Source organism: Protomyctophum parallelum (genome assembly GCF_964188405.1).
Source record: "Protomyctophum parallelum genome assembly, chromosome: 10".
NCBI classification, from domain to species: Eukaryota; Metazoa; Chordata; class Actinopteri; order Myctophiformes; family Myctophidae; genus Protomyctophum; species Protomyctophum parallelum.
The window spans coordinates 30,084,089-30,109,012 of NC_139704.1; the positions used below are offsets into that span (position 1 = coordinate 30,084,089).

Genomic DNA, 24,924 nt, shown 5'->3' on the forward strand with positions numbered 1-24,924 from the left:
CTTATACACAAAGCGGAAGCTGTCACAAACCGTGACAAGAGTCAACTGCCTGTGAATGCCAGGAGGCTGATTATGTCGAGCTGTTGTTGTCCAACTGTAATTATGAGAAGAGGCTATGGAGCAAACAATGTGTGGGCAGCCTAAAAAGCATCTGGCGTTAAGCTAGGAGCTGCTGGAGGAAATCACACTCCAGAGTGGCAGGAGGAGGACAGCCCGGCGACATTGTGCCAACGCCTTTAGTTCTGCGTGTATTTCCCTGCGATAGTGCTCGGCAGGACATTACACGAGTCACCAAACAGAAAATGTATTATGATGGGGTTTTTTTTAACACTTCCACTAGAGTTCTGCTCACCTGGTTTGAGCCCTGGGTCAGCCTTTGGTGGAGAGTAATCACTGATCTATATATAGTCATAGTTCTGCTCACCTGGTTTGAGCCCTGGGTCAGCCTTTGGTGGAGAGTAATCACTGATCTATATATAGTCATAGTTCTGCTCACCTGGTTTGAGCCCTGGGTCAGCCTTTGGTGGAGCGTCGCTGTTCATCGCCCGCACGTCCTTCCGCAGCACCATGTTACTGAAACACATGAAAGAACCCTGATTAATAAATGATGTACGCACACAGCTAACAGTGTACTGTATACCAGATGACTGTATACCATATTACCACCGGTGGCTCCCACACCTTTTAGCCCGTGACCCAAAAGAGAAATTAAAAGTCCCCGCCGGTGACCGTAATTAGTGAAAATAGCCGAAAACAAACTCACATAGCTTGTAGATCTGCTATTTTCAAAAGATGTTAATAATACATTTGCAAACTTGACATGGGACATTCTGCATAAACGTGTACTTTCTACTTTTTGGCACATTAAGTACATTTTGAATTCTGTAACTTTTACTTGTAACGGAGTAGTTCTATATTGCAGCATTCGTACTTATTATAAGTAAAAAACATTGAGTACTTTTCCTCCACCACTGTGGAGAAAACATTGAGTAATTTTCCTCCACCACTGTGGAGAGCATCTGTATGTAAAGCCAAGACAGCTGATAAGGACGTGACCCCGGCTATGACCTCATTACACAGCTTCCATTTCCCCCCCCTCTCCCTCCCTCGGAATAATCACCCTCCTTTATCTATCTAATCCAATTGATCGGGGACCGTCCCACCACCGCTGCAACTCCACCGTCAGACCAAAACTATTCCTGACAGTATAGTCCTCTATGCTGGTAATGTGGCCTTTTAGCGACGTCTCAGAGGGTAGATTAAGGGACCACATTACTGTCGGGTTACACAAGTTACACAACACGCCGTCTAAGCGAGGAATGCTGCTGGCTACGAGACCCCGAGACACAAGGTCTGGCTGGTTCGTCATCAGTGGAATGTAAACAATCGGAGGGGCAGCGCTGCTGAGCGAGTGAGCGTGAACCCCCCCCGTTTCTGAGACGCAGTGTTGGGCAGTGGTGGAAAGTAACCAAGTAACGGACCCAAGTACTGTACTGTACTTAACCCATTCTGTGTGGGAACCCGGCTTTTGGTGTTTTAAAGCATTATGTTATACTTATAGCTATTGAATAATAGCAGATCTACAAGCTCATACGAGCTTGTAGGTCTGCTATATTAGAAAAATCGTGAAATTGCAGCACAAATCTTTGAATATAGATAGCGAATGTTTTAAACTCAAATCTTTGCTTCTGCGGGGTTCCTGGAACAACATATTTTCAGACTGGGGTCGGTGGCCAATTACATATAATCTTGGGGGTCCTTGACATGAAAATGTTTGAGAACCACTGACATTAGAAACATGAGGTTTATCAGAAAACTGTCAGGATTTAGAAGATTTTTGTAGAATCGTTGCCTGTTTCTATCGACACAAGAGCAAGACTCAGTGTTGGGATTGACTGCAGTTAAACTGACCGCCAGCTGAGAGGAGGTCCACCTAGCCCAGTGAGTCCAAACTACTGAACCTCTCTTTTCCAAACACACATAACACTGTCTGACTGTGTCCTTCCTCGCCGAGGGGAACCTGTGGGGTAAAGCAACTCTATACAGCGTGGATTTACACCAGTAAGCCTGAGCCCGGCTGGCGGTAGAAAATAAATAAATGAACGTGTATATGATGTCAATTCCGTGCCCAAACAAACAGAAGAAAATACGTCTCTCTTGGCTTCTTTTAGGATATTCCATCAAAGCCTCCTGTTGCCCTGAGGGCCGAGCAACTGAATACAGACTAACCAACTCCTCAGTGGGATTGACTCACACACACACACACACACACACACACACACACACACACACACACACACACACAGCAACAAGTCAGTAGAGCTATTGCAAAATACCAGTACTACAGCAACAACATTACGCCTCAACAATAATATGTTGACTTTACATTTAGAGTATAATAAGAAAGGAATGCATACGCCATAAGACCTGGTTTTATATATACTTTCACAAATTAAGCTTTCTAAATCAGTATAATAACCCTTTTTGGTGGTAGCATCATGTTATGCTTTAGCTATTGAAAAGTAGCAGATCTACTAGGTCTGCTATTTTTTGAAAAATCGAAGAACGACTGACATAGAAACATAGCTTTTTCAGAAAACTGTCATTTTCAAACAGACATTTTTTAAATCTGATCTCAGGTCAAAATGGGATAATTATGTTAAGTAGTAAAAAAATAAAAGAAAAAGATCAATGTGAAGCTTTCTAGTATGGCCATGTGCCTGCCTGATGATTGGTCGTCAGTAAACAACCAATAAAGATGGCTCCATGTTGAGCCAATAGCCTCGGCTCGTACACATCCTGTCCTGATTGGATTACCTTGTAGCTAGCGTAGCCTATAACTAGGTTAGTTTATGGGTTCAGAGACGAGGCCTGCAGGACTAAATCTTCCGGCATCATCAGTGAGATCACAGTCAGTCATAACTACTCAAAGGTATAGCTTTCTATAGGCAGCCAACTGACAAGGTTTTGATCATTTCATATGCAAAAACAAAACAAACCCCACCCCAAAAAAACGGGATGGAAGTTCATGATGTAAGTAATGTTTGCGTGTTGTTCAAAACCTTCACTTAAATTTGAATTTAGACTGTAGATAGAATAGAATATCTCATCCATAGGTCATATTAAGTGTCTCTTTGCCCAATATGCAGATCAGACACAGATGAAACAGTTTAAAGCACGGGTCGGGTACCTTTCGCAAGTCCCCTTTTATGGAATCCATTCACAGATTATTACAAGTGTGTGTGAGTGTGTGTGTGTGTGTGTGTGCGTGCGTGCGTGCTTGCGTGCGTGCGTGCATGACACGGATGAATTTTCAAACTATATTTCCACGACTCACAATTTTCCATCCTTGAACGAGCGGACGAATATGTTGTCCTTCTTCATAGTCACGTCGTCATGGCAGTCCGGGGAAATGACCTTGTTTTCACATACAGGGAGAGAGACAGGAGGGGGGAGGGGGGGGGGGGGGGGGGGGGGGAGAGGGGGGGGGAAGAGAGAGAACCAAATGTCAGAGGGCGTAGTAGAGAGAGACAGAGTTATGTTGACTAAAAAGATGCTCCAGCACAAAGTACAATGGGTGATAAAAAGACGCTGTGTCCTTAAAGCAAGGGCAAGGCAGTGTGTGAGTGGAGAGAGGCGAGTAAACAACAGTCTCTCTCCCACCCTTGGCTGCTCGCTCACGGGCGGCGGGCTCGGCTGCCGCCGTTTACCCAACGCCGATGAAATGATGAGCAGCAACAACAACAACAGCTAGAAGCTGCTCCGGCGCCGCATGGCGTGGCGTGGCGTCCAATTGAGAGATTTCAACCCCACCAGGGCTCTCCCTCTCTCTCTGTGCCCGCCATACTTGAGTGACTGCATGTCCCTATAGGCTCTCTCTCTCTCTCTCTCTCTCTCTCTTATGTTCCAACTGTCTTCTTATACATCACAGCTGTTGTTGGGCAGAAACCTTGTATCTCCATATTCCCTCTTTTTTTTTTTTATGTTTTTAGTATTTATTAATTTATTTTTTATACATACATTGTCGTATTGTCAAGTAAAAGCACCAAAGGCTCACGTGTGTCACAATACATACATAACCCATTTTGGGGGCGGGAACCCCTTTTGGTGTTAGCTATTGAAAAATAGCAGATCTACAAGCTCGAGCTTGTAGATCTGCTATTTTTGAAAAATCGAAGAACGACTGACATAGAAACGTAGCTTTTTCAGAAAACTGTCAGGATGTAGAAGACATTTATAGAATCTGATCTCAGGTCAAAATGGGATAATTAATGGCGGCGCGACCCATGTTGCTGCGGCCTGTGCACTCTCAGCACATCGCAATTTTGTTGTACCTGTATACCTGTACTTGTGCATGTGCATGTACTTGTACCTGGAACAATGACAAATAAACCTGATTATGATTCTGAATGTGTGCATTTTGCCGTAACATAATGGGCACTGTCTGCTCAGTCACACACGGCCAATTCCTGTTCTTGCGCATGCTGCATATATATACTAACTGTGCGTGCAAGCAAATCAAAAGTAGCGCACACACACAGACAAGCATAGCAAGCACAGTTCCACTCTGACGTATTGCTTTCGTACAGTCATGTAAGGTGAGTAATTGTGTAAGGTGACCAAGAGTGTTTTCCCTCTCAGCAACGTGTCTTGTTGCTGTACTGTCTGCTAGTAGTGCAAACACAGTGGTTCCAGAACCTTTTAGCTTAAAAGAGAAATTAGATGTTTGTCCGGGACCCACAAACTAGGGCAAATAGCAGATCTACAAGCTCACAATGTGTGGCGAAGCGACACGTTGTGAGCTTGTAGATCTGCTATTTGCACTTATTTTCATTAATTTCTTCAAGACATTATTGAAATAATAAATCATTGGATTTTGTTATTAATTAAAAAAATTGTTTAGCTTTTTGGAAATGTTTTTTTTTACATAATAATCATTAAAAACCAAATGTAGGAAACACAATCTAAGAGGACCCATAACAAATGTGACCAGATTTGACTGAGAGCCTGCCATCGTGCAACCCCCAGAAAAACTGAATTTATTTATATTTTATCCAAAATGAGTTAATAGCACAGGCAGACTCTTTCACATACTAGAGCATTTCAGAAATAAATATCAGAGCTGAAATCGACATGTAAATATGAAATAAATGCTTAAACATGTAGCTACAGTAGGTGTAATGTTAGAGTCCACAGAAGTGAACCTTTCAAGTAAAGCCTGTTTTCTCAACTCGGTGTTTCTCTGCAAGACATTACTCTATAAGCCATATCTCCAAAACCGGTCGGTCAAACTGAACAACCAATATGTCAATTCGAAGCTATGATTCACTGCTTTCATATGACATGAAAAAAAAAAAAAAAACCCAATGGCAGTCAAATCTGGCCACTAATGTTGTAACCCTAAGTTATATACAGGGGGATTGTTCCTTTAACTGTGTTGGCGGGCTGAGGCTGGGACGAGGAGTATTATGGGATATATTGTGTTTACTTTCTGTTCTGCTGTGCAGGGAAGCGGTCGCATTATTGAGAGGAAGAGAGATATTACTTTGTTGTTCACTACGGAGGTTGGATACAGAATTAGAACCCTGGCTGATCACGTTTGTCCTTTTTGAATTATTATTTTGTTTATTAAATCACCAGTTCTGCAACACAGACTCCTTTTCCTTGACAGCATAGCAAGAAAGCATAAGGATTATCCCGGAGACTAGAGACACGGTGGTTATAATGTGTCCCGCGACCCAGCGTTTGGGAAGCGGTGATGTAAGGTGACTAATTGTGTAAGCCAGGTGTGACCATGGGGGCACTTTTCCCTCTCAGCAACCTGTCTGCGAGCTGTCAGACCGTCGCTGCCTACAACACTAATTACTCCACCCCTCCTCCTCCTCCTCCTCCTCCTCCTCCTCCTCCTCCCCCGCCTCAGTGCAGTGGTGTGTAAACAATGCTGGGTTGTAATGTGTGGAGTGGTGGTGTGGTGGTGGACGCATATGCACCTCCCCGGGCCGGCCACGGGGGGGCAGTGTGGAGCACATCGTGCAGCACTGCCAAGAACAACAAACTGTGGAGGCGGAGTCCTGCTGACTACACAGGAAGGGTTTAAAGGTGCAGTACAGCGGCAGTGTTTGTTTGCTCTCTCTCTCTCTCTCTCTCTCTCTCTCTCTCTCTCTCTCTCTCTCTCTCTCTCTCTCTCTCTCTCTCTCTCGCTCTCTCTCTCTCTCTCTCTCGCTCTGTGTGTAGCACTTACATAAACTAACATAGCATGTCACCATTTCATTGTGCGCTGCCTAACAGCAGTGGTGGAAAGTACATTTCACCTTTAAGTACTGTATGTACTACATTTTGGACTGAGGTCGATTAAAAAAAAGGCTTCTAAATCCTAACATATCTCTGAAAAACCCCATGTTTCTATATCAGTAGGTGCTCAACCTTTTTCATGTCAAGGACCCCCAGAATTATCTCTATTGGGCCACGGACCACCATCTCAAAATATGTAGGTCCAGGGACCCCCCCCCCCCCAGAAGCCAATATTTTAGTTAAAAATGTTCGCTCTGAAATATATATCCAATGATTTGCGCCACATTTTAACGATTTTTCAAAAATATCAGATCGTAGCTACGAGCTTGTAGATCTGATATTTTTCAATAGCTAAATTATAACATAATGTTTAAAACACCAAAAGGGGTTCCCGCCAAAAATGGGTTATCTAAAATAAATCTACAAGCTCACAATGCGTCGCGATGCGACGCATTGTGAGCTTGTAGATCTGCTATTTTCAAAAGGATTTATATACATTTGAAAACTTGAAATGAGACATTCTGCACAATGAGTATACTTTTTACTTTTACTGGTACTTTAAGTACATTTTGATACCAATAATACTTTTGTACTTTTACTCAAGTACATTTTTAATTCCAGACTTCTACTTAGGTACTTATATCTATACTATATTGCAGTATTTATACTTGAACGTGAACCGTGAGTCATCACACGGTTTACTTTCATTTCTAGAAACTGCACAATTCAGTCTTTCCTAACAGTCTGAAAGAATATATATTAAATAAACATTTTCACGATTTTCCAAATAAAATAGCAGACCTATGAGTGCCGCGCTACGAGCTTGTAAATCTGCTATTTTTCAACAGCTAAAGCATAACATAATGCTTAAAACAACAAATGGGGTTCCCATTGGCCCAAAATGGGTTAAAATATGATAAGGCAGTGGCGTGCACAGACATTTAGAGGGGCAGGTGCTCAAGTGAAAAAAAAGGGCACCTTGTGCAGCGCATTTTGGGGCGGGAACCCATTTTGGTGCTTTAGCTATTGAAAAATAGCAGATCTACAAGCTCATAGAGCTCATACGAGCTTGTAGGTCTGCTATTTTTTTTAAATCGAAGATTTGATCAATGTCACCATGGTCCACACACTACAAATTAAGAAAATAAATAAAACTTTTTTTTTTTTTTTTTTAAGAGCACATTGCCAAAAGGGCAGGGGGTGCTCTAGCACCCCCTAGTGTCTATCTGTGCATGCCACTGTGATAAGGTAATGGCAAAAAAACGTTTCTCTCACCAGCGCGGGGTACCACGCGGTCTTCCTCTTGTCCCCGGCCGTGACGCCCTCCACACACACCACTTTGCCCAACAGCTCTTCATTCTGCCGCAGGTTGCTCTCCTCGTCTTCGCTGGAGGACGACGACGACTCTTCCTCTTTACTGTCCAGGAAGAGAAAAGAAAACAGTTCGATTCATTCACTATAATGTGGTGGTGGGGAAAAAAGTCACACACATTTCTTACTTAAAGATGGAGTGCCACGATTAGGTTAGGGGTTGATAGTGTGATGTCAATATTACTGTTTATTTCATTGGCCCGTTTGACTCTCAAGGGTTCAGCCTCCAGGAAGAAACCCTAAATACAAAGTTAATACACCATTGTGTCTAATGAAGTACTGTCACCTCATAGACGCATGAAAAACTGGAAAAATACAAAAATTGTGGCACTCCATCTTTAAGTAAAAGTAGCAAATGCTGTAATGTACTGTAGAAATGTACGTCGTTACAAGTAAAAGTCCCTTAATAAAAAAAATAAAAAAAACTTGATTAAAAGGACTAAAGTGTTGGTGTCAAAATGTACTTGAAGTACCAAAAGTAAAAGTACTCATTATGCAAAATGTCCCTGCTCACAATGTGTCGCAGCGCTTTTAGATCTGCTATTTTCAAAAGATTATAGTGGATCTGCTATTTTCAAACTGGAAATAAGAAAAAAAAATACCTCAAAAGTACAGCACTTAAGTAAATGTACTTAGTTACTTTACAGTTTACACCACTGCAAAATACTAACAATTGGTTCATTCATCATTATCCACTATTTAGGCCCTATTCAAAGATGTTGAAATGATGAAATGCTGTGTTCAAAAGGGGTTATTTGTCCTTAATTCTCCGTGCTAATTTTGCCTGTGCCCAAAACAGGGATGCCAGTGTCAACGTGGTTAATGTATACACACTGCTGCCCTCTGTGTGAATACACTCACTCAATACAACAACGTATAATACATATATTCATACGAGTACATTGTGGAATCCAATCCATATCATAGTACCATCTGTGCAAACTTATTTATTATTATTTTTTTAAACTTATTTTATTTTTTTATTTTTTTTCTCTCACCAAATAATGAAAAAAAGAACAAAAATCATAAATAAATATATAACATATAACAAAAACAGAAGAAAAAACGAAAACAAAAAAACAACAAAAACGCACAGACACAAAGGTAAACATAAAAACAGCTTGACATAACTACAACAGTACAGCATTTTTCAAGTTGAGAGCAAGGCTATAGGCAGGAAAAGAGCAGGAGACATGACTCACAATATGCATCAGATACATGACCTTATTAGTCACAGCCAGGCCCCGGCCTGCATCCAGCCCCCGCTCGCACCCCGTGGAGACAGAGGCCCCGGAGACCCCCAGCCCGCCACCACGTGCCTGGCCCGAGGCCCCCGGACCCCCCGCCCCCCAGCTCAAACGTTCAACATCATGTATGCACATATATTGCTACACCAGCCGCCCTACACAGTCTGTAGTGTACATGGAATATTGTATACTGTATTTTTTTCCCCCCTAGCTACTGCTTGCTTTTCTTATTATTTTGAGTAAATAGTTGTAAAACATTTGGCACGGCAGAAGCAATGATTTGAGTTGAAAACAATCACTCGATTTGCGACACATTTTCACGATAAAAAAAGCAGATCTACAAGCTTGCAGATCTGCTATTTTTCGATAGCTAAAAGTATAATATAATGCTTAAAACACCAAAAGGGGTCTCCGCCCAGAATGGGTTAAGTGCAGTTCCACACTGCGCCCACCACAGAATAACTGCATACATTTAAAAATATATAAACCACCATGTTTATAATAACCACAATCAGTGGATATAGATCTGAGAATGAATTCAAATAAATAAAATCATTTAACCACTGAGAGGCGTTACTTCACCACGGTTGGCATCATGCATGATGATACCAAAGCACCCAAATGTTTTACTGAGCCCATTCAGGGCGGGAACCCCCTTTGGGGTATTGTTATACTTTAGATATTGAAAAATAGCAGATCTACAAGCTCATAGCTATTAACTTGTAGGTCTGCTATTTTTGAAAAATCGTGAAAATGTGCCTCAAATCTTTGAATATATATTATTACAGAGTGAACATTTTAACTCAAATCTTTGCTTCTGGGGAGGTCCCTGGAACAACATATTTTCAGATGGGGCGGTGGAGGCATATTACATATAATTTTTGGGGTCCTTACAGTCCTTGACATGAAATATTGAGCACCACTGACATAGACACATAAGTGTCTGTCAGGATTTTGATGACATTTTTTTAAATTTTGACGTCAGGTAAAAGTATCAATACTGCAATGTAGAAATACTCCGTTAGTAAATGTCCCGGAATTCAAAATGTGTGAAAGTACAAAAGTATCAGCCTCAAAATGTACTTGAAGTACCAAAAGTGCAAAGTACTCATTGTGCAGAACGTCCCATTTCAAGTTTTCAAATGTATTCAAAAATCTTTTGAAAATAGAGAATCTACAAGCTCACACAAAGCGTCCCATCGCAACACATTGCATTAAATAGCAGAATGGGGCTGGTTAAGTGGTTTACTGTATGTTTTGTATTAATAATAGAACTTCTAAAGTTCTATTATCTATCAAAGTTAACTAGTAGTAACTAAAGTATTCAAAGAAATGTAGTGGAGTAAAAGTAGAATATTTGGATCCAAGATGTGTAGAACTAACAGCATTGACAATAGGAAATACTCCAGTAAAGTACAAATACCTCAACATTGTACTTAAATAAATGTACTTTGTTTACTTTCCACCACTGACAAAAATGGACGCGTTCCATTTGGTGCACTCTTCCGAGTTAAATGCGCACGGATTTCATTGTGTGCGTTTCACTAGACTGGCCCCAGAACGCTGAAGGCCAACCCCAGCAGGACTAGGAGAGGTAAAACCAACAGAGCTGCAGAAAACATCTAAGGCTTCCAATCACAGTTGCAACAGTCATGCAATACTGAAGTTCCTATAGCCGATAATTCATGCAGGTGGTACTGTAGCTTGCAATAAAACTGTAAAACCGCCACGCTTACTTTGTCTTACGCATCCGTTAACTCAATTCACAGCTCTGAGGCGTCAGCATTTTGAGGTTTAATATGAACCCATTCTGAACGGGCACCCATTTTGGTGTCAGCATCATGTAATGCTTTAGCTATTGAAAAATAGCAGATCTACAAGCTCATAGCGCGCCACCGAGTGGCGCGCTATGAGCTTGTAGGTCTGCTATTTTTGAAAAATCGAAGAACGACTGACATTTTTTTTTAATCTGATCTCAGGTCAGAATGGGTTAATCAGACCAGTGTGTGTCCAGTGGAAACCTCGTATGAATCTGATCTCAGGTCAGAATGGGTTAAAACAAGACGACCCGGACCCAAGAGGTGTGCATAGTTGAGTCGCGTGGCTCATTGAAATATTTGTTCGTTTTGTGTGACTTATGAGCACTCGAGGGGGAGCATTTGGAGATTAAGCGGCTTGATCAGGCCGGGATACTTCGAACCAAAAAACCCCTGCATTGCCACTCATTTGGGGTGTCTGGTGGCGTGGCGTGTTCATTTGTTTGTGGGCAGAGTAACAGTAATAGTTTTGCTTCACTTCGTCGTGGCACAACTAACAATGACTAAACCCAAGTAAAAGACTCATGTCATCAACCCTAGTTCTTCTGAGGTAAAGACCAAAAATAAAAAGGGGGTGGAAGGCTCTAATGTGCTACTGGGACTACTCCAAGTCAATATTATGTCAACGTTGAAGAGTAATATTGACTTTTCCCTGAGTACCATTAGGGAGGTAGTCGGAGAATGAGATTATGGAGCCGAGTGTCCTCTTTATCCCATTTCGACCCGATGCCAGATTCTACAAATGCCTTCTAAATCATGATAGTTTTCAGAAAAAAACGTATGTTTCTATATCAGTTGTTCTCAAACTATTTCACGTCAAGGAGCCCCAGAATTATATGTAATTGGCCGCCGACCCCCATCTGAAAATATGTAGTTCCAGGGACGCCCCCAGAAGCAAAGATTTGAGTTAAAAACGTTCTCTCTGAAGGAAAGAATATTTCACATTTTCACGATAAAAAAAGAAATAGCAGACCTACAAGCTCATAGCGCGGCACTCGGTGCCGCGCTATGAGCTCGTAGATGTGCTATTTTTCAATAGCTAAAGTATAACATAATGCTTTAAACACCAAAAGGGGTTCCCGTTCAGAATGGGTTAAACGAAGAGGAGCCCCAATTATCTCCGTGCTGTACAACCCCCCCCACGCGGCACTCGCGCCGGCCTCCCTGGAGAAGCGACATTAGAACTATTAGAAATATCCATCGGAGCGGATCGGTCGGTCGCCTACGAGAGGGAGAGATGATCACATCCTACGAGAGGGAGAGATGATCACATCCTACGAGAGGGAGAGATGATCACATCCTACGAGAGGGAGAGATGATCACATCCTACGAGAGGGAGAGATGATCACATCCTACGAGAGGGAGAGATGATCACATCCTACGAGAGGGAGAGATGATCACATCCGCCTGAGCTGCAACGGTGCCACGGCTGTCCTCCTGCACATCCGTTTACGCGTTTAGGCCTGACGTCGAATTAAAAAAATCACACCCGTGTGAACTGAGTGGTGCAACTCAGTTCCCCCTCCTCCTCTCCTCTCTCTCTCTCTCATTAGCAGGCAAAAGTGCAGCACTAATACTATCTCTCTCTCTCTCTCTCTCTCTCTCTGTTTCTGGCAAACAGCGCCCCTACTGGTACTCAGTCATACTCGTGCTCATTAATGCATACATAGGTGAACACATAGGTGAACACATAGGTGAACACAGATATTGCTGGTTGTAGGAGTGGTTGCACCACTAAAAAAATGTTCTTCTAAATCCTGACAGTTTTCTGAAATACCCATGTTTCTATATCAGTGTTGCTCAATATTTCATGTCAAGGATTATTATGTAATTGGCCGCCGATCCCCATCTGAAAATATGTTGTTCCAGGGACCCCCCCCCCTTGTAGCTCGTAGAGCTTGTAGATCTGCTATTTCTCAATAGCCAAAGTATAACATAATGCTTAAAACACCAAAACGGCTGCCATAAATAGCTGATCTACAAGCTCTCAATGCGCTCTCAATGCGCTCGCAGCGCGACGAGTTGTTGAGTGCATGTAGATGGGCTATTTTCGGTGCGGGGACACCGAATCTACCATTTGCTGCCAAAAACAACACTGCAGGGGGTCAGTACCACTGTTACTTTCCAACACAGAGAGAGATCACTACATCAATGTGGAAGCCTGCCACCGTCGTCGACCAGCTGGATCTCCAACGTCGAGAACAAGTCATATGTTACACGGTTAAAAGTTCAGCCTGGATTCACGGAGAGAGGGAGGGCAAAATACTCACACTGCAGATCGCCGGCCTCGGTTGCCTTTCTTGCCAATGACGGGGGTGCCAAAGTGCTCTGGGTTGGTGAGGGGGAGCCTGTCGAGGGTCTGCGAGGGAGAGAGACAAGAGGTCAAAAGACAGTGTCATTTGTTTTTTGTTTTTTTATTAGACCTGAATTGCAGAAGGCAGAGGATGCATCCTGTGTGCAGCTTAAACCATTTTTGGGCGGGAACCCCTTTTGGTGTTAGCATTATGTTATGGTTTAGCTATTGAAAAATAGCAGATCTACAAGCTCATAGCGCGCCACCGAGTGGCGCGCTACGAGCTTGTGGGTCTGATATTTTTGAAACGACTGACATAGAAACATAGCTTTTTCAGAAAACTGTCAGGATGTAGAAGACATTTTTTTTAATCTGATCTCAGGTCAAAAATGGGTTAAAGAAATTCTTTGCACAGTCAGGAACGTACATCCACGAGCTGCTGTGGATGTATTATAGCCAGGAGGGATTTTTCTTCTCATCACATTTGCATCAATATCAGTTTAGGTTTCCTGGAAATATATTATTGCCCCTTTGTGCATTTCAGACAGCAGCTGAACATTTGGACGTCCATACGGGCACCATTCGTATAAGAAGGGTTTTTTTATTCAGTGCCAGAATAAAGCACAAAGAGACAAAGAAAAAAGTACTTTGGGACTGTTGGGAGATTTGAGACGAACAGAATAATGCTGGTGTAAAACTGTTGCCGTTTGCAACGACAGGGACTCGCCTCGCTCTCTGCAAAATGACGTGCTCCTTTCAGGCAGAGAGAGGAACGCCTGAGGGTCTTCTCATCGCCGTCATCGAACACTGCGGAGACGAGAGAGAGAGAGCGGAGAGAAAGAAATGCTGTTAGGTTGTTCTGTATGTAGGCCAGCCGTCCACACACGCAGACACACACCCAGAGACCTCCAGGACACTAAATCTCAAACATATACCCCTCCTTCTCACTTACTAAAATGTGCCATGCTTTAGCACAGCCTTCACGGTTTCCGTGTTTTAATGCCAACAGGTTGTTTTCTAGGGTTTTTTCCGAGGCAGACACTGACACCCAAGGCCAGTCAGTATACCGATCGCATGGCATTATTAGTACATCAAGGACCTGTATCTACTCCTGGCTGTTAATAAAAGGACAGCAAAATATGTCCCTTGAAAATCTTTGATTTGATCTCATTCTTGACGGGAACCCCTTTTGGTGTTTTAAGCACATGTGGTACTTTAGATATTGAAAAATAGCAGATCTACAAGCTCAGCGAGCTTGTAGATCTGCTATTTTTTGAAAAATCGTGAAAATGTGGTGTAAATCTTTGAATATAATTTTTTTCAGAGTGAATGTTTTCAACTCAAAGCTTGGCTTCTGGGGGGGGGGGCGTCCCTGGAACAACATATTTTCAGATGGGGGTCGGTGGCCAATTATATATATTTTTGGGGGTCATTGACATGAAAATGTTTGAGAACGACTGACATAGAAACATTTAGATTTAGAAGATATTTGTAGAATCGTCCTCAGGTCTAAATGGGTTACTGCACTGTGGTGCAGAAGTCCGTGAAGAGATTAAAACTCACCCACAGTGTATATGCTAGCATCTGTCAGCTTATTGATGGTAACTCACCCACAGTGTATATGCTAGCGTCTGTCAGCTTATTGATGGTAACTCACCCACAGTGTATATGCTAGCGTCTGTCAGCTTATTGATGGTAACTCACCCACATTGTATATGCTAGCGTCTGTCAGCTTATTGATGGTAACTCACCCACAGTGTATATGCTAGCGTCTGTCAGCTTATTGATGGTAACTCACCCACAGTGTATATGCTAGCATCTGTCAGCTTATTGATGGTAACTCACCCACAGTGTATATGCTAGCATCTGTCAGCTTATTGATGGTAACTCACCCACAGTGTATATGCTAGCGTCTGTCAGCTTATTGATGGTAACTCACCCACAGTGTATATGCTAGCGTCTGTCAGCTTATTGATGGTAACTCACCCACAGTGTATATGCTAGCATCTGTCAGCTTATTGATTGTAACTCACCCACAGTGTATATGCTAGCATCTGTCAGCTTATTGATGGTAACTCACCCACAGTGTATATGCTAGCGTCTGTCAGCTTATTGATGGTAACTCACCCACAGTGTATATGCTAGCGTCTGTCAGCTTATTGATGGTAACTCACCCACAGTGTATATGCTAGCGTCTGTCAGCTTATTGATGGTAACTCACCCACAGTGTATATGCTAGCGTCTGTCAGCTTATTGATGGTAACTCACCCACAGTGTATATGCTAGCGTCTGTCAGCTTATTGATGGTAACTCACCCACAGTGTATATGCTAGCATCTGTCAGCTTATTGATGGTAACTCACCCACAGTGTATATGCTAGCATCTGTCAGCTTATTGATGGTAACTCACCCACAGTGTATATGCTAGCGTCTGTCAGCTTATTGATGGTAACTCACCCACAGTGTATATGCTAGCGTCTGTCAGCTTATTGATGGTAACTCACCCACAGTGTATATGCTAGCGTCTGTCAGCTTATTGATGGTAACTCACCCACAGTGTATATGCTAGCATCTGTCAGCTTATTGATGGTAACTCACCCACAGTGTATATGCTAGCATCTGTCAGCTTATTGATGGTAACTCACCCACAGTGTATATGCTAGCATCTGTCAGCTTATTGATGGTAACTCACCCACAGTGTATATGCTAGCGTCTGTCAGCTTATTGATGGTAACTCACCCACAGTGTATATGCTAGCATCTGTCAGCTTATTGATGGTAACTCACCCACAGTGTATATGCTAGCATCTGTCAGCTTATTGATGGTAACTCACCCACAGTGTATATGCTAGCGTCTGTCAGCTTATTGATGGTAACTCACCCACAGTGTATATGCTAGCGTCTGTCAGCTTATTGATGGTAACTCACCCACAGTGTATATGCTAGCGTCTGTCAGCTTATTGATGGTAACTCACCCACAGTGTATATGCTAGCGTCTGTCAGCTTATTGATGGTAACTCACCCACAGTGTATATGCTAGCGTCTGTCAGCTTATTGATGGTAGCCTCCTGGTAAACTCCATCCTGGTTCCTCACCTCTACAACAGCACCCACCTGAAGTCCAAGGAGGAGAAATTGCTTATATCCAGAGTACTCTATACTTAAAAGATTATCATTAAACCTCATTATAATTAATGAATATAACCCATCATTATTATTATTATTATTTAATATTTATCCCACGATTTTGTAACCCATTTTTCACCCCTGTGTCAATTATCTAATGTGATCCTGGGCTCTACACACCCTCCGCCAACCTAGTCCCCATATATGGGGGACATGGGGAGAGCAACGGACTTGAACTCATACTTCCTTCATGCCTGAGTGTCCAAGTTGCTCCTTTACACCTGACAGGGGGGAGTTTCCCTGGTTGGACGTAGCGTGTGGAAGGAACACGTTATTCCAACCAGTTCCTTTCCCCTCCATCAGGCGCCCCGGCTGGCCAGGGGGAGGCAGTTTAGAGACCAGGATTACTGCATGTAATGATCGGGTAACCATCATTATTGTGATGTGTCCGTCTGACTCTGACTGATAAACCTACTGTATGAAGCTATAAATAAATATAAAAGCTCAAAGCGTCCCTATTCAGGGGGAAACATTCTTGTTGTGAGCTTTGTAGATATGCTATTTTCAGCAAAGAGGTTTGGTGTAGAGGGAGAAAAAGAGCTGACAAAGTACAGAGACCAAGTACTGAAAGGTCAAGTTTAGGGTTTGAGTGGTTAAATATCTGAATACAAATTTATGCCATCTATGAAATCTAATGAAAAAGTGTAATCTGCAACACAATTGTATGCTTCAGCTTAACATGACGAAACAGAAGCAATCAAAAAAAAGCAACTGCACGAATGAACCTGTAAGGTCTGTACGTAAAGTAAGTATTTAAGCTGCTGTTCTGTCACAATGCTGAAAAACAACCTTGTTGTGAAGTTAAAGTGTTTAAGTCGTCTCTCCAGACAGACTGTTGACTATACAGTGTTGTTTTTGTCGACTAAAACTAAGACGAAAAATGTTCATCGACTACCTTTTTTCCACTGACAAAAACTAAATGGAAACTAAATGAAAACTAAGCCATTGTGACTAAAACTATGACTCAATACACTGTCGATTTTGTCAACAAATAAAAACTAGACTAAAATGTTAGGAAGGGACTAGTGGACAAGATATCCAGTAGAAGTCATTTTACACCTGGTTGCATGCTGAAAATAGATCTATAAGTTCACAACGCGTCACAGAGCGACACGTTGTGAGCTTGTAGATTTTCAGCAAGTGTAAAAACAGTCTGCATTAGGACGGCATCAAGGCCCGCCAAAATAGTATGAAAATACATTTCAGCGACTAAATCTACAGTTGATTTAGTCGTTAAAATGTATTTTGGCGGGCCTTGATGCCGTCCTAATGCCGACTGATGGTAGACTAAAATCTTATGATATTTAGTCGACTAAAACTAGACTAACACTAAAACATTCCAGGTGACTAAAATGTGACTGAAACTAAATGAAAACTATTGAAGGAGACTATGACAAACTATAGCGCTGTTTGTCCTTTTATTTATTTGGTGTTTAAAGGTATATTCAGTGATTTCACTTAATTCTAATATCACTTATTTTTTTGTTTTGTTGTGATAATCCTCCCTACTATAGAGTGTGCTGGCCATATAAGGAGTTCCTCCCTGTCCCCAGTTAACCCCTGGGGGTCAAAAAACCTTAGGTTTCGTTTTTGACTCTCTATCCTGATTGGACGAAAGGCTGGGTCCCACAGCCAAAAAACGAAACCTAAGGTTTTTTGAGTGAAATCACTGAATATACCTTTAAGTAACAACGGCGTCACTCAGTGACTACAAGCCACCCTGATGAATTCCTGTTCTCTTTTTTTTTTGGCTATATAGAAGTGTCTATTTGTACGTCTCTAAATGTTTTGATGAATTGAACAAGGTGGACCCTCTTGTAAACAAGTGCTTTATTGGGTCGTCCACTCACAGTTAACAGTTTTTGTATTGAGTTGTGCTTGAAATGTACTGTAATTCTGCAAACTCTCAATCAATCAATCAAACAATCAATCAAAAAGCGGCCTTACCTTTAGAGGTCCTTTGATGGCTTCGTCGTGAACCTCAGCCGTGGTCAGTTCTGGCTTAAAGGTCACCTGCAAGGAAAGGAAAGGAAAGGAAAGGAAAGGAAAGGAAAGGAAAGGAAAGGAAAGGAAAGGAAAGGAAAGGAAAAGGAAAGGGGGAGCAGAATCAGCAATGAGAGTAAACACATAACCCCCCCTTGAACGGGTTGGGCCGAGGCCACAGTTACAGGAATCTCACACACTGGAGAGAGAGACGGCAGAGAGAGAGATAGACACACACTGTACTACATACATACTGCCCCTGGACTCTATATAACTGGCCCACTACGCTGATTAGACTCCTGAACTCCAGCCTCACGCTGGTCTAGTCGAAGCAAAACAGCTTTATTGCTTTTGAAGCAACAGCGTTTATGACCAACCAGACGGGGGAAAAACATGCCCACGGTGCCAAGAAGAGAGCTATTGTTGGTGGTCCTGTCCTAGTATCCACACCTGCTGCCAGGTTGTTGTTTGCACAGTAATGCATTGCTACTACTAGTATACCCTCTATGCCATTGTTGTTACCTTTATTTGTAATTGTGAGAAACTACATACATATAGAAGGATTGTAGTTTATTCATTTATTCATTTATTGTCCACGTGTGGAAATTTGACTTCGGTCTCAACAACAGTAAAAAAACAAACGGCAACAACAACAGTAACAACAATTACACAATTATTTTCATGGCAAAAACAGTGGCAAATACATTAAAAAACCAATCTAGCGAGACATGGTATCATTTAGATTTTTAAAGATGTTACGGTTAGCTTTTGGTACTTTGTATACCGTCTACCAGAGGGAAGTAGTTTGAACTCCTTGCAGAGTGGATGAGAGAGAGGAGGTCATTTGCTATCTTTTTTTTCTCCGAAGTACTGCCTTGTAGATACAACTTAATTGTTTCTGTCTCTTCTGTAGTCCGTTTTTTATGCTGCGACTGTAATGTGCTGCATGTTCCAAGACCATCCCCCTTCACACACCCCCCCCCCTCCCTGGGGTGAGAGTTGTAGCAAATCATAATCTCATCAAGCTGAGGTAATCTTGCATCTGCCTGACAACATCAGCTATATGACATACAGACAGTCATGGCTCATCTACATTCATTACATGTTGCTTAAGTTACAATATTAGCCATCTGTGGATTTGTTTTGAGGTGTCCTCATGTATGGTAAATGGTAAATGGTGCATTTATATAGCGCCTTTATCCAAGGCGCTTTACAGAGATTGTGCATTACATTCACCCATTCACACACACATTCATACACCGATGGCAGCGGAAACCATGCAAGGCACCAACTAGCACATCGGGAGCAATTAGGGGTTCAGTGTCTTGCTCAAGGACACTTCGACAGTAACTCTGGGGGAGCCCGGGTTCGAACTGGCAACTTTCGTTACGGTTCCCATCCAGGCACTCTACCCCTGAGCCACCGCCGCCACCGCCGTATGACACTTTAAATCGGTTAACTCCTCAAGCGAGGAGACATTTGCACTTTTGTCTGCTATCACTTCCATATAACTCTAGATACCCTCTTAGATATACTCAACAACTTTGTTTTACTGTGCCCACGACGTTTAACCCATTCTGACCTGAGATCAGATTCATACGAGGTTTTCCACTGGACACACACTGGTCTGATGAACCCATTCTGACCCGAGATCAGATTCTAAAAATGCCAGTCGTTCTTCGATTTTTCAAAAATGGCAGACCTACAAGCTCGTATCGCGCCACTCGGTGGCGCGATATGAGCTTGTAGGTCTGCTATTTTTCAATAGATAAAGCATAACATGATGCTAACACCAAAATGGGTGCCCGGTCAGAATGGGTTAATGAAACTGGGAGACGCGCTTTTCAGTTTAAAGCTCCATCTGATTGGAACAACTTGTCCGTTTCTTTGAGATCAATTACCTCATTTAATGACATTACAAGGCCTCATTTATACTAAGTTGCACGCCAGTATTGCGCATCGATGATCGACAAACTCACAATGCGCCACAGCGTTGCCCGTTGCGAGCATGTATGTAGACCATTGGCTATCTTCGATGCACGACATGATGTATTCAAGCAAACGAGGCATCCGGGGTGGACTGTGATAGTTGTACTCTAAGTGTGCTCCTCCTTTGGTTTTAGAGTCAGGGGTGTGAATTTGTTTTTAGGCACAAATTAGTTTTTTAGGATCAAAATGTATTGCACTGTAGAAGAAAAACAGATTTAACTTTCGGATTCCACTGCGATTGAGCTTGTAATTCTCCACCGCGCAAACACACAAATGAGAGATGTTAAGCATTGTTCCTAACAAGACAAGGCTGCCGGTATAGACAATGGTCCCATTAAATTCGCAGTGTGATTCTCAGGATCGGGAGAACGAATACGAAACTCAAGCCGAGCCCGATGATAACGAGACACAAGTAGACAGTGAAACATACGAGGCGGCCATGAAAAGCAGGTCATTAAAGAAAGACGAGGGGAAGAGAATTGGTAAAGCTACTTCCTCCTGAGGCAGCCCTTTTTTCTTCCACTATGGAGATAATTGCATTCCTTGGCCTCGTCGCAGAAGAGAGGAATTCCCTTCCCTCATATAGGGATGGGCAGGGAGGGAGGGAGGGGAGGGGAGCCCTCCCTCCCTCTTTCCCCAGAATAGAAGGGAGGAGGAGGGCTGTGGATGAGGAGGACCGTGCCGCGGCTCCCCTCCTCTAAATCCTTCTCTTGTTGTGAATGTCAGAAACACCTGATCCCTCCTGCAGACTCCCGCCGAGGTAGCTTCAGCTCCGATACCATGATTCACCGCCCGCATTAAACTGCATGACAGCTTGAATCTAAACAGCCGGTGAGTGCCAGACTCCCCAATCAATCAAACCGCGTATGATCGACCAAATCAGCACGGCCCAGATTCAGGGCTGGACGACTTCCACCGTAACCAATTTTAGTAAGTTCATACTAGGTAATTTCCCTCCCCTGCAAAACTATATGACTGAGGACAGTTCTCTTGAATTTGTATCATGTAAAACACAGACAATGCTATGAAACATGAAACACGTTCAAATCAACCAGTTTTTTGTGTGGAAACAAAATCATATTTATTGTTCTGCAGTGGCTTTTTTTTCTCCAAACATTACATTAAATTCCAGAAAGTTGATAATTATTGCCAGGACCGTAGTCTAGCTTAACCTCTTAAATGGTGCATTTACTGTATATAGTGGTAAATGGTCGCATTTCTATAGCGCCTCCTATATCCAAGGCACTTTACATAGACCGTGCATTACATTCACCCATGCTCATCAGGAGCAATGAAAAGTGTTCAGTGCCTTGCTCAAGGACACTTTGACAACACTAACTCTGGGGGAGCCCACAGGGATCGAACTGAGAACCTCCTGGTTCCCAACTAAGCAGTGTTGTTTTTGTGGACTAAATGTTCGTCGAATACCTTTTTCCACTGACGAAAACTAAATGGAAACTAAATTAAAACTAAGCTATGATGACTAAAAGTAAGACTAAACATATTGACAATTTTGTCAACAAATAAAAACTAGACTAAAATGTTAGGAAGGGACTATTGGACAAGAGATCCAGTATAAGTCATTTTACAATTAGTTGCATGCTGAGAATAGCCGATCTACAAGCTCACAACGCGTCGCAGCGCGACGCGTTGTGGGATTGTAGATGAGCTATTTTCAGCTATTTTCAGCAGTCGACTAAAATCTAACTAACTAAAACCTTCCAGCCAGGTGACTAAAATGTGACTAAAACTAAATGAAAACTATTCAAGAGACTATGACTAAAACTAAAATCAAAATTTGCTGCCAAAAACAACACTGTTCCCAAGTCACTCTACCTTGTACATATACAGTATGCTAGTTTCACGCAAATGTTTGTCCCAGAATACTGTAGGGATTCTATATAGTGTCGCAGTCCCCCCCCCCTCGAGAGACCCGGAAAATAAATCCCCGTTCATTTTCCTCTTTTCTTTTCAGAAAGTATTTATTTAAAGACGTTTATACGCCGCGGACAAAGCCAACTCTTGTCGTGACAAATCATGACAACAAACACAATTTTTGGGCCAAACAAAGAATTAGAAAGTAGAAAACAACGGCAGGTTTTAACACTTTTTTTTGTTGTTTTTCGTCTTTGTAATTATTTGTTTGGTCCAAAATATTGTGTTTGTTGTCATGTAATGTCTATGGGAAAAATGCATTGGGATTCATTTCCTGGACCTGGCGTCGTCATGAAAGGGGACGGGACTGCGACGCTCTATAGGGATGCTTTATATAATAATGTAAATTTGCGGGTTTCATGTTTCAGATAAATAGTGCAGATTATCATCACAGAAAAAACTAATTGCCTACACTTAATTTAATCCGAACCTAAAAAGCCACATGAAAGAAATCTGTATGCTGCAACCATCTACTGTCTGTGTTCAACAAGCAACCATCTACTGTCTGTGTTCAACAAGCAAACAGTGGACTAATGAACCGAACTGGCTCGTAGAGGCAGTCATTACGGAGGAATATTCAGAATCACAACAACCCCCAGCCAGACTAATTGCTCGCTATGATTCAATGTTTGTGCTCAAAGTAGCGTGCGACGTGCACGCGACGTCTCACACGCCAAGCTTCCTCAGAAGGAATCCTCCTTTCTCAACACCGTATGGTGACACAAGTGGAAGAGCTGTCACGAACAACGTCGACGCCTATACGGCTTATAACCGAGAAGGTATAATTCATCGTACCTGTTTGAGCATGGATCATGAGATAAAAAACGTCTCATCATCTTGACAGTTACAGCTGCTATGCTAGAGCGATGAACATCTCTGCTCTTTTGTCTGTACAGGGGAAACTACAATAAGTTGACACGGTGGTGAATAACAGTCAGCGTCCTGTCTTATAGTGTCTTTGTTCCTCCCACACGCTCGTGTAAAAAGGCAAAAAAGATGAGTGATCTGTCGCTATTGTATTAGCCAGATGCTCCAGACAGTCCCACTGGGGAAGCAGAGAGAGAGATGATGTGCATCGTGCGATGCCTTCATCAGCACAGCACAGCACAGCACAGAGCCACAGGCACATGATGATGCTCAGCAGCCAGGAAGAGACTGTGAGCAACTGGTGACCCCCCTTATAGGCCAGTGGTTCTCAACTGGTGACCCCCCTTATAGGCCAGTGGTTCTCAACTGGTGGCCCCCCTTTATAGGCCAGTGGTTCTCAACTGGTGGCCCCCCCTTATAGGCCAGTGGTTCTCAACTGGTGGCCCCCCCTTATAGGCCAGTGGTTCTCAACTGGTGGCCCCCCCTTATAGGCCAGTGGTTCTCAACTGGTGGCCCCCCCTTATAGGCCAGTGGTTCTCAACTGGTGGCCCCCCCTTATAGGCCAGTGGTTCTCAACTGGTGGCCCCCCTTATAGGCCAGTGGTTCTCAACTGGTGACCCCCCTTATAGGCCAGTGGTTCTCAACTGGTGGCCCCCCCTTATAGGCCAGTGGTTCTCAACTGGTGCCCCCCCCCCCCTTATAGGCCAGTGGTTCTCAACTGGTGGCCCCCCTTATAGGCCAGTGGTTCTCAACTGGTGCCCCCCCCCCTTATAGGCCAGTGGTTCTCAACTGGTGCCCCCCCCTTATAGGCCAGTGGTTCTCAACTGGTGCCCCCCCCCCCCTTATAGGCCAGTGGTTCTCAACTGGTGGCCCCCCCTTATAGGCCAGTGGTTCTCAACTGTTGGCCCCCCCCCTTATAGGCCAGTGGTTCTCAACTGGTGGCCCCCCTTATAGGCCAGTGGTTCTCAACTGTTGGCCCCCCCTTATAGGCCAGTGGTTCTCAACTGGTGACCCCCCTTATAGGCCAGTGGTTCTCAACTGGTGACCCCCCTTATAGGCCAGTGGTTCTCAACTGGTGACCCCCCTTATAGGCCAGTGGTTCTCAACTGGTGACCCCCCTTATAGGCCAGTGGTTCTCAACTGGTGACCCCCCTTATAGGCCAGTGGTTCTCAACTGGTGGCCCCCCCTTATAGGCCAGTGGTTCTCAACTGGTGACCCCCCTTATAGGCCAGTGGTTCTCAACTGGTGACCCCCCTTATAGGCCAGTGGTTCTCAACTGGTGACCCCCCTTATAGGCCAGTGGTTCTCAACTGGTGGCCCCCCCTTATAGGCCAGTGGTTCTCAACTGTTGGCCCCCCCTTATAGGCCAGTGGTTCTCAACTGTTGGCCCCCCCTTATAGGCCAGTGGTTCTCAACTGGTGGCCCCCCCTTATAGGCCAGTGGTTCTCAACTGGTGACCCCCCTTATAGGCCAGTGGTTCTCAACTGGTGACCCCCCTTATAGGCCAGTGGTTCTCAACTGGTGGCCCCCCCTTATAGGCCAGTGGTTCTCAACTGTTGGCCCCCCCTTATAGGCCAGTGGTTCTCAACTGGTGGCCCCCCCTTATAGGCCAGTGGTTCTCAACTGGTGCCCCCCCCTTATAGGCCAGTGGTTCTCAACTGGTGCCCCCCCCTTATAGGCCAGTGGTTCTCAACTGGTGACCCCCCTTATAGGCCAGTGGTTCTCAACTGGTGGCCCCCCTTATAGGCCAGTGGTTCTCAACTGGTGGCCCCCCTTATAGGCCAGTGGTTCTCAACTGGTGGCCCCCCCTTATAGGCCAGTGGTTCTCAACTGGTGACCCCCCTTATAGGCCAGTGGTTCTCAACTGGTGGCCCCCCTTATAGGCCAGTGGTTCTCAACTGGTGACCCCCCCTTATAGGCCAGTGGTTCTCAACTGGTGGCCCCCCC

General features: G+C 43.6%; 1 protein-coding gene across 4 annotated transcripts in view; it reads right to left on the reverse strand.

The window, feature by feature from the left end:
• The window catches only part of arid4b (AT-rich interaction domain 4B), a 79,898-nt gene that overhangs the window by 23,859 nt on the left and 31,115 nt on the right, over window positions 1-24,924 (reverse strand). For all 4 annotated transcript variants that reach the window (XM_083774555.1, XM_083774557.1, XM_083774556.1 and 1 more), the window contains exons 4-10: window positions 18,150-18,215; window positions 16,040-16,130; window positions 13,747-13,826; window positions 12,997-13,085; window positions 7,567-7,708; window positions 3,338-3,417; window positions 497-573 (exon numbers count right to left, since the gene is read on the reverse strand). In XM_083774555.1, the coding sequence (XP_083630681.1) occupies window positions 497-573; window positions 3,338-3,417; window positions 7,567-7,708; window positions 12,997-13,085; window positions 13,747-13,826; window positions 16,040-16,130; window positions 18,150-18,215 (625 nt within the window). The remainder of the gene's footprint in view (window positions 1-496; window positions 574-3,337; window positions 3,418-7,566; window positions 7,709-12,996; window positions 13,086-13,746; window positions 13,827-16,039; window positions 16,131-18,149; window positions 18,216-24,924) is intronic.